This window comes from Saccostrea cucullata, unplaced genomic scaffold, assembly GCF_032062105.1.
Source record: "Saccostrea cucullata isolate Sc308-1 unplaced genomic scaffold, CSIRO_AGI_Scuc_v1 ctg799, whole genome shotgun sequence".
NCBI lineage: Eukaryota > Metazoa > Mollusca > Bivalvia > Ostreida > Ostreidae > Saccostrea > Saccostrea cuccullata.
In genome coordinates, this window is record NW_026918155.1 from 125884 (window position 1) to 137094 (window position 11211).

Here is an 11211-nt window from a genome sequence, read left to right on the forward strand (position 1 = left end):
GATGAAACTGAAACCTCAGTGCAGCTGGTGCAAGAAATACGATGGTTTTGTAGAAAATACACAGTTACGGATTGTTATTCTTGGATTTAAAAGGATTTGTCATTTCATTCATAGTTCACCAATCATGACAGCTCTAAGGGAAAATACTCTGAATGGGGAAAATGATAATTTAGTCCGGATAATTGAAGATGGTTTAAGATTCGAGGATGATTTCAAAATGTGCTCACCTATCCCACTACCACCAGTGTTATTACACAGTCAATTGTCACCGAGTGTGAAGAAATCTTCAGATTTACCAAAGGTAGATCTTGTACGACCCCTGCCCTCTACGTCAGAAACAACTAGTGAACAGGAAGATAATCTCTCTCCTCCTGTTTTGGAAAAATCTCAAGAAATAGACAAAGAACTTGAAATAAATGTTGACGTTGAATCACATGAACTGTCACCGACGACATCAGAAGAACTTATTGATGTTTGTAAGTTACCAAGTCCTAGTGAACAAGACAATAATTCACTTAAAAGAAAGAAAGAACCAGTTTTATCATTTGAAGCTTTCCAAAATACAAAATTATTAGAACACAGATTACTTGAAGTAAATTGCATTGGACCAAAGGGAGGTAACCTGAGGATCTCTTCTACTCCTATCGTGGAACTGTCAATGAAAAAATCAAAACATTCAAATAATCCAAGTGATGTTAAAATCTGTAAGTGTGGCAGAGGTGGAACAAATAGCAGATTGACTTGTCTAGGACAAAGATGTCCATGTTACATCAAGAAACTACCTTGCATCAACTGTAAATGCCGCGGCTGTAGGAATCCTAGGAAAGCTACCGCAACTAATTCTGAAATCTTATCTAACAACAATAATATTTCTGATTCTTCTTCATCTGTGGACACACAAGTTTCTCAAAATGAAAATATCTGTGTTGTGTAACAGTAATCATGTCCTCTAATCTATTGTGATAATTAAAGTGAAACTTAAGTATTTATTAATTTATTGCTAGAGTAATAAAAAATAAATGAAAAAAAAAATTATGTATCTGGCATGTCAGGGCAAAAGAATAAATTTTATTTTTGTTAATATATGGCTTTTAAAGTAAATAATTCTTGGATTTATTTTAGTGTGGTCTTCAGGTCTTGTGCATGTGGAATGAGAACTTAATATTAATAATGTTACTATTATGATTAATTTTGAGAAGTCTACATATTATATAGAATTGAACACATGTCATGTAATATAAATTGAAGAAACATATTCAAACTGTGTTTTAAAATTCATCCGAGTAAAACTGTTTTTTGAAACAAGGCATACATGCTATAAAAGAGATGTATTGTGTATTGTGTGAAAAGGAGGTAGTATTTTACTAAATTAGATATTGCATTCATATCATGTACATATAAATATGCCCTAATTACCATTTGAACCTTCTGAATGGTCTCATTGTGAAAAGAATTTTTTATACTTTTGAGCTCACCTGAGCCTTCAGTGAGCTTTTCTGATCGAAATTTGTCCATTGTCTGTCGTTGGGGTTGTCGTCGTGAACTTTTCACATTTTCATCTTCTTCTTAAGCACCACTGGGCCAATTTCTGAATCAACCAAACTTGTTACAAAGTATCCTTGGGTAATTGGGATTCAAGTTTGTTCAAATGAAGGGCCAAGCTCTCTTCCAAGGGGATATAATTATGAATTTTTGAAAATTAATAGCATCTATTTAAAATCATCTTCTCAAGAACCACTGGCCCAGTAATGATGGATCTCACGTGGAATCATCCTCAGGTGGTGTAGATTCAAGTTTGTCAAAATTGTGACCCTTGGGGAAGGGTGGGGCCACAATGAACGATCAAAGATTTACATAGGAATATATAGGAAAAATCTTTAAAAATCTCTTTCTAAAGAACAGCAGAGCCATGTTTGGTTGTATTAAAATGGAAGCATCTTTAGGTATTGGTAGTCTAAGTCCAGTTGAAGTTTGTTTATATAATGAACCGCGGCATGTTTAGGGATATTTATATGGAAACATCCTCAGATTGTGTATATAAATTCAAGATTGTTCAAATCAGAAATCCTTGGGGTAGGGTGGAGACACAATGTGGGATCAATTTTTACATAGGAATATGTACTGAAATATATTTAAAAAATTTCTGAAGAACAGCAAATTCGTGATTAGTGATTTTTTATATGGAACTTATGGAAGCATCCTCAGGTGGTTAATACTCAGATTCATGACCCCCCAGTGCCACAATGAGGGATCAAAGTCTTACATAAGAATATATTGGACAAAAAAATCTTCTCCAGCCAAATTGACTTGTAGGCATACGCATGCAGTGAAGATTCTTTTTTTTTTTTTCAAATCCCATCACCACCCAGGTTGGGTTTGGGGTTGGGGGTCTGGAGGAGCCACAGTTTGAGATCACTTTTTTACAAAGTAATATGTAGGAAAAAATCTTTAAAAAATTTTCTTTTCAAGAACAGCAAAGTTATACATGTATGCTATATTATAATGATATGGTGGTATCCTGAAAAAGTATAATATGCAAGCCCCCCCACCCCCCGAGCTGATTTGTGTTTTTACCTAGACCATGTGCTTAGATGAGCAATGTGGCCCATAGACCTCTTGTTTTAGTTTTTCTTTTAGAAAAGTATGAACATGTAGTGTTATTTGAATGTTGAATATTAGTGAGTTATTGTGTCTTTGTAATGTACATTTACAGAACTTGTGAAATATTGAGTTTTAGTTCATGTGAAAACTGCTTTTGTGTTTATGCAGTCTTGATGTACACATTTTGCAATATCCATCATGTCCGTTGTTCAGAATATTCACAGACACGAACTGCATTCATGAGTTTCATATTTATTACAAATAAACTGAGTCAAATCCATTTCTGAACAGGAATTTCAATTTTTGTTAATTACCTTTTAGCATGTACATATAAAGACTTAGATTTTGTTTCAATTGACCTGAAATCTAAAAATAACACGCTAAAATATGTAGAAACCAGACACATGCAAATTGAAACTGCAGCACATGACCAATTCTCTGTTATGATGTAGTTTTGTTCTTGTTAACATAAATTTACAGGAATTTCAAAAAAGTTTAAATGTTCCCTCCATGCCTTCAAATATTTTAATTCATATTGCATCATGTACATGTCAATTTTTTATTCTCAAAAATATGAACAAAGCGGGCTCTTTGTCAATTATAAAAAAACATTTTTTTTAAAAAATATATTTTATTTTTTAAAATATATTTTATTCATTATTATTAAAAACATTTCAGTGATATAATGTAAAGTTAATCCATGTTTGTAGCACTTCCTCATTTGATGTTCAAATAATAAAGCATGATGATGTCTTGAAGACTTTTTTCACTGTATAGTCTTGACTCCCTTTGTTTAAAGGTGCATATACGCAGATTTGAAGGTAATATTTATGTGCTTGGATCGATAGATCCAGGGCACAGGGGCCTGTAACATACTGTATTTGATTTTACGTAATCACCATATGTATACCTTTGAAACAACGTAACTCGAATTTACACTGGGTCAATCTCGGAAATGACTCGTGTTTTCAATAAAATACCTTGCAGTTAGTGAAATAACGTCTGGGATCATTCAGTAATCATCACTCTTTAATAAAAATACCATCACGGTCATTTAAGAATCGTGTAAGTCGTGTTTTGCAGATCCGATATTCTGTCATGCAAGTGATGTAGTTTTCGTCCACTAAATTCGCTAAACATTGCATCCAATATTTAACGCATAAGAGATGTGATTGGTCAATGGTGCATATATAATAGGATCTGACCATATCACGCTAGCCTTTTACCAAATTTTTTCCAAAATGACACCAAGGTCAATGACTCTTGTGACCGTATTGATTGTGTACCTTTTAATTGCAATTAACAAAAAAAAGATGATTTTCGTGAACGCCATAACTTTGTGTTTTCCATCCGCTGAAAGACTTCAAAACTGGAGAAAATGTGCGAATTTTGCCTCGTTTTAAAAGTGGACGACCAAAGTACATCGATGACACAACGGGATATCGAGTTGTATTACCCAACTTAAACGCTATAAAAAGTAGGTTTCTGTTTTACTAAAGAATATTTATTGTAGTATGATTTCTAGTTATAATTTAATTGGCTACATTCTTTTTTCTATGAAATACGAAATATTTCCTATCGACCCTGTGTAAATTCGGGCATTTCCCTTTCCTTCTTTGTATATATATATGATTACGTAAAATCAAAAACAGTATGTTAAGTTATCCAGGGCTGTCAAAATCTGTTTATCTGTGTGTGTCTGTTGTCAACTTTATCCTTTGCAATAACTTTTGAACTATAAGAGATAGAGACTTCATATTTGGTATGCATACTCCAATAATAAAATTCTTTCAAATGACACCAAGGTCAATGACTGTGACCTTGATTGTGACCTATATGCTAAAAATAGCTTTTTCAAACTTCGCCATAACTTTTGAACCGTAGGAGATAGAGACTTCATATTTGGTATGCATTCTTCACTAATTAAGTTCTTTTAAATAACACCAAGGTCATTGACATTGTGATCTTGACTGTGATCTACAATGTATATGCTACAAATAGCTTTTTCGAACTTTTGCCATAACTTTTGAACCCTGAGAGATAGAGACTTCATATTTGGTATGTACATGTATACTCCACGAATGAAGTTCTTTCAAATGACACCAAGGTCAATGACCTTGTGACCTTGACTGTGACCTATGTGCTTAAAATATCTTTTTTGAACTTTGTTGCCACAGGGCACATAGTGTTTAACAAACACATCTTGTTTCTGTATTAGATTGCGACTTCTATATTGTAATAGCTTTTCACATGAAAATATATTAAAAATCTTATTTCATCTAAAAGATATTAAAACTTCAAAATTTTGGATGTGTGTGATCACTGACACATTCTTAATACTTAGGAAAAGTATTAATAAAAATATTAATTTAGGGAAGTGAAAATTTCGTAAACAAAATGGCAATGCAACTGTATCTAGGCCACTTCAATACTATTCTGATATTAGTTCTGTAAGTGCTGTTGTTAAGCAAGATTGATGTAGATGGCTGAGATGTGAAGTGCTCACATTCAATTTGAAAAGCAAAGAGGCCCATGGACTACATTGCTCACCTGAGCATCATTGTTAGGAAAAAAACTACCCTTAAAGAGGAGGGGTATGATTTGAACAAACTTGAACCTAAACTACTATGGATGCTTACATATTTCTTACACTAACTTTGGCTTTTTTATCCTTTAAGTTTGAACTTTATATACATTCCTGGTCCCCTTAACAAACTCGAATCAACACTACCTGAGGATGTCTCCCCATTAGTTTCATCTTTCTAAGCACAGCTAGTGTTTCTTGAGAAGATTTTTAAAATGTATGCTACCAAATTTTCACTTTCTGAATTATTTCCCTTTGAATGAGGGCGTAGCCCTTCAATTGAACAAATGAGAATCCCTTTCACCCCAGGATTGTTTGTGGCCCTACCCTCTGAGGTCATGATTTGAACAAACTTGAATCTAGTCACTACCTGAGGATGTTTCCATATAAGTTTCATCTTAATTTCCTACCTGAGGATGTTGCAGATAAGAGATGGGTACACCAAAGCGTAATATATAGCTAGACGGACGGACGATGGATGTACGTCCTGACATCCGATCACTGTAAACCGTTCCACTTTTGAAGTGGGGGTGTGGTGGGGCATCAAAAATGAATGCAAAAGTTAACTTTGATATAAGCCCATTTATACCCATCAAATTGCTCATTTCTTTCCATAATCCTCTAACACTAAACACCTTATCTTATCCTTCTTCAATGAATAAAAAGTCTGTAAAACAGTTTGTCGTGTGTTGCCATCTTTGAGACGTTTCTCAAAAGTATTACTAATAATGTCAATAATTATAGCAGGCAGAAAGATCAGAAATAAAATAACTTTGTAATGGGAAATAATCCAAATCTCCACTTACCGGGTATTAACAAAAAAATAGCATGAGATCAGTGGCGAAAAAGCTTAATTTCTCTGAATGTGTTGATATCCTCAATTAAAAATATGCCTGGACAAACAAATAGATTTACTATAGTATTCTCATAAAATTTATTATATTATGTACTAAGATGAATTTAATTTGACAAAATCTCGGAGTGCTGTAAGAACCTGTTTAAATAAATTCTCGCCCTCTCTCAACAATATACAGTATATATAATAAATGTGTCTTATTGAAAATTTTTATTAGAAATTATGAAAGAAAAAATATTGAATATTGCATTAATTATGTTATCACTATAAATACATAATATTTCAAACATTAATATTTTTTGGATTTGAGCTCTGCAAATTACACAATTACAAAAGAAAATGTATCACAAACAGTGGCCTGCTGAAGTAGTCTCCCTTTAATTAGATATCTGACATATTATTCACACACATTTCATAATTCTTAGAAGATTAATTTTTAAGTGCATTAATTGGTCAATCAACGTTGATCTAATGTAGAACTTTTCCACTGTTTCTCACAAAAATGGTGTGCTAGTCTGTGTCCATCACTGCAGTTATCCAAGAATATCCATCATTATCAATCAATCCAAGTTTGTTTGCTAGTTAATGTGTCCATCACTGCAATTATCCAAGAATATCCATCATTATTAATCAATCCAAGTTTGTTTGCTAGTTTGTGTCCATCACTGCAGTTATCCAAGAATATCCATCATTATTAATCAATCCAACTGTGAAAGTTATTATTCATGGAAAAAAATGGCTCCTCCTCCCAAAGGTTGGAACTCCCAACCAAAGTTAGATAATGGACAAAAGCTAAAAGAAAATGAAATGTTTAAATATATAGTTAATATAAAAAAAAACTTACATACTGAAATCAAGCATGAAATATATAATGTTCAAATTTTATTAAATCTTTTGTCCACATTGGAGTAATTTTTTCACATGACTCACTTGTAAAACACCTACTCTAGGGGTCATGATTTGAACAGATTTAAATTTGCAATACAAGATGCTATATGCATATAAATATGAATTGATCATGACTTTGCTGTTCTTAAGAGAATTTTTTTCTGAATGTATTCCTCCCAGGTATATGAAGTTTTAGTTGCGGCCTCCCCACCCACATACCCCTTAGTTATGATTTGATCAAACTTGAATGTATAAACTGTGGAATGAATCTTTCACATAAGTTTGAATGGCTATTTCATTGCAATTAAGACCTTTAAGACAACTAAAAGTTAATGAAATGACATGAAATTTGCAAAAAATGTCTATTAGCTATTTATCTTTCATATCCTAGTGCATCAAAATTTATTTTTGTACCTAAGGGATGAAAAATGGGTGATAACTCTTCTAGCATAATACAGGAACCACCAGGCTTGAAGGGTATAAAAACTTAGACGAGCTCACTTTTGATCTCAGTCTCACTTCTCCACTAAATATTCCTTTGGTAAAAGTGAGACTGAGATCAAAAGTGATTTCGTTTAAGTTTTATGGGCCCCAGGCCAAGAGCTGAAGCAGTGAGATGAAGTTTCTATGACCCGGGCCAAGTGAGGTCCAGCCAGTAGACACCTACATGGAATCAGTGTCAGATGACCGAAATTCAAAATTATACAAAGTACTTCACCAAGAAAAGACTGCTAAATTGTGGAACAATGCATTTAAAGAACACTCACTGAAGTTTCCAAACTGTAATGACCATTCACTGGACTGGTATCAGCATGGGGAGGAAAAACAAGGCCTGGCATGGATCCTTTCTATCTAATGTAAGAAGTGCCAATATACCATTCATAGAGAAAAGCTCTATGAAGAGGTAAGAAGATCTGTAAGGGGTCGAAGAGTTGCACGGCTAAATGTGACCATGGCTGTTGGTCACTTAGGTACCACAAGTAGAAGGTAAAAGCATGACTTCTTGGTGCTAATGTTAAAACAGCAACATCCACCAACATGCAACAAACTGTAACAAAGTAGGGAAAATTATCACAGACATGAACAAAACTATAATGAAAAAAAATAATGCAGAACATTCAAGAACTTATTGAATCCAAAGTCTCTGACAAGACTTTAGCTCTACTGGTTTACACTTATAATGAAGGAAGAGAAAAGTAGCTTGAAACTTAATTTGCAACAGCAATAAATAAATTAAAAACTGATCATTGGTTTAGTCATTTTCTTGGCAAGATTTATTGAAATCAAACTTAAACTGTAGGAGGAGTAGCATTTTGAAAATATTTCAAAGAAATTTCTCTTTTAAGTAACCATGGCAACAACATTCATCCAAATCAAAAAACCAATAGAAAGAATCAAGTATCTTAGTGTAGTCCACTTGTGTGCCAAGTTATATTGAAATAAGACCAAAACTATAGGAAGAGTAGCATTTTGAAAATACATGTATTTCAAAGAAATTTCTATTTTTAGTTACCACAGCAATGCCATTCATTGAAATCAAAAACAGATAAATAGAATTATGTATCTTAGTGTAGTCTACTTGTGTGCCAAGTTATACTGAAATCAGACCAAAACTGTAGGAGGAGTAGCATTTTAAAATATTTTTGTTACCATGGCAACACCATTCAAAAATTGTTAGTCTACTTGTGTGCCAAGTTATACTGAAACATGAGACTGATGGACACCTTAATTACTATTGCAATTAAGCTCTTCTAGTCTTTAACCAGTAGAGCTAAAAATGTGGACTTTCTGTTACCTCCATCAGAGCAGAGGGAGATGCCCTATATAATATAGCTACTTTAAGTGCCAATTAGGAAACCCGGCCCATACCATTAGCTGCCACCCAAGTGACATATACCGTAAGTGAAAATGTCACTCAGAGGAAAGATGTTATGGCAGTGTTCTGTGGGAAAAAGGAACACACCTGGGAAACAATTATAGGAAAGGAAATTACCTGCCCAGGACATGAAGACTGCACTGCAAGCATTCCTCCGGAGACACCACTGGAGACAAGAAGAGATGGGTCACTAATTGTGTTGGTGAGTTACAAAGTGATGACTGTCCACTAGTCATATCCCATTTCATCAGTGATGGAGACTGTGCCACTGCATCTGGTGCATCTGAAAAACAAGAACATATGATTGAAAACCTTAAGGACTTGCGTCACTTCTTTGACTATCAAAGAAAACAGACTGCTAAGGCTCCACTCAGCAGTAACATCTTTTCAGAAAGAACCAACACCATTAGATAATCCATGCAGAGAACATTTGCCTTGGACCTGAAGCTTCAATACAGGACAGAGTACAAGAATTGCTACAAACACTGCTCCGGAGACTTACCTTTGATGAAGCATGCTATGTCTACTGCTGTTGGCTCTATTGTAAGCTGCAGCTACACTGTACCATGCAAAGACAATGTGGATAATGTCAGCTTAATCCTTTATCTGTCGTAGACTCACTGGACTGAAAGCAATAAGTGAAAATCTTTGGTATTTTCAAGTGACTTTGAATTAAACATTACAGAAGAAGGCAAATGTTTAAAAGACTTTAGGACCATGGTGTAATCTAATGATAAAATTAACCATCTTATTACTTGTTCATAAAAATCTGAATCAGTCTGTGAATATTTAAACATTAAAAATCAAATCCAAAATGTATTACAAGTATTGAAATTTTTAAGTAGAATACTGTAAACCAAGTTTTATTCGCATGCGAGAAATTTTCGCGAGGTTCACGAGGGCCTCGTCATCGCAAATATTTCTCGCCGCGAACCGGTCCTTGAAGTCTCTGTGTCTATTGAAATATATAAAAGAAAAGACTTGATCATGAAAATAAATCGTCGCGAATGAGTTTACCCTTATTAAATCGCGAAATAAAGTCGTCGCGAATAAAAGTTGGTTTACAGTACATAAAGTTGTGCACTCACTATTAAATTAGGGGTTCTGAAACCTCAATATTTGAACTTTGTAAACTCCAGGGACACCTGTTGTAAAAGGATCAAAGGAGAATGGTCCATCCCTCTAAAACAACAACAAAATAGGCAATATAATATTGAAATGAAACAAAAGCTGTAAAAATATAAATCTCAAAGGAAATAATACAGATCTAAAAATATATAGATCTAAAAGATATCAGCTGTACACTAAAAAATTCTAAAAACAATTAGGGTGAGTTCACCATGCATCGGACACATACCTTGCTTCGGACAACTTTGGGCAATTAACTCTCTTTGAAATTAAGAGTTCTGTGTATTTATTTATTTCTGTCATAAAGATGAAGATTTAAATTTTTTAATGATACCGATTGTATTTATCATGTTGTGATAAATATACCCCACAGATGGCCTTGAAGTTACGTCATATTTTACATCATCAAAGGGGAATAACCTGAAATTTATGATTTTGCGATTTTTAGAGTTATCGTTCTTTTAAATTCGACTTCCAAAGAACGAGTCGGACTTTGGTGAATTTTGTCAAGGATTGGTAATTTTACATTAATTACGAAGAAATTTCACTTCAATGTTTGTTTAATTCTTATTAGAGCTGGTTTTTACTAGTATGCTAATTCCACTGTACATCGGACACAAATTAACCATGCATCGGACACTTTTCGATGCAAAGGTAAGCACTACCATTTCCATACAGAACCCAGCTGACAGCTGTTTTTTGCGGAAAAAGAAAATAAAAACTCTATATTTTCAGTCCAAATACTTGTTATCGATATATAACGTCTGGAATTTGACTCATTTTATTTCTACAAACCAGAGTATGATAAACCATGAGAAAAAGGCGCGAATTACTGCATTATAAGCATTTTAAGCATTTCTACAGCAGAGTGAGGTATCTTGAATCGTTCTACATTTGTGCAATAATATCGTCAATTAAATTTAATTTGAGGGTTATTTCTTAGATAAAAGATGAAAATATATCTATATCAAGGATTTTAAGCACTGTGATGAAGGTATGATATTTTTCTGGTCTAAATACCGTCTGTCCGATGCATGGACTGAACAATGTCCGATCCATGGTAAATTCTCAGTTATTCCTAAAAACTCGATTTTTAGGGATATTTTCTCAATAAAAGGCATATAATTGTGTCCTAAATTGATATTTCAATCACAAACTAAATGTTAAGCTCCATTTTGATAATTTTCCGTTGGTAGCGATATCGCTAGAACTTGTTGAAGTACAAGGGTGTCCGATGCATGGTGAATTCACCCTACAGTAAATTACTAACATATTCAT

At 33.7% G+C, this 11211-nt stretch overlaps 1 protein-coding gene and 1 long non-coding RNA gene across 2 annotated transcripts; one reads left to right on the top strand and one right to left on the bottom strand.

The window, feature by feature from the left end:
* The first annotated feature begins 1 nt into the window (after position 1).
* Positions 2–934, top strand: LOC134258316 (E3 ubiquitin-protein ligase MSL2-like). The gene has a single exon (XM_062740845.1). It carries the CDS (start codon positions 2–4, stop codon positions 932–934), a length of 933 nt encoding a protein of 310 aa, XP_062596829.1.
* Positions 935–6090: 5156 nt separating this feature from the next.
* Positions 6091–9965, bottom strand: LOC134258325 (uncharacterized). Its single transcript, XR_009990144.1, has 5 exons — positions 9894–9965; positions 9308–9430; positions 8923–9088; positions 7697–7977; positions 6091–6833 (listed from the first exon to the last, which is right to left on the bottom strand). It is a non-coding gene; the product is annotated as an uncharacterized LOC134258325 (long non-coding RNA).
* Between the last annotated feature and the right edge of the window lie 1246 nt (positions 9966–11211).

What these genes read in the sequence shown, in the direction of transcription:
- LOC134258316 (XM_062740845.1), top strand. Translation starts at nt 2, where the DNA reads ATGAAACTGAAACCTCAGTGCAGCTGGTGCAAGAAATACGATGGTTTT.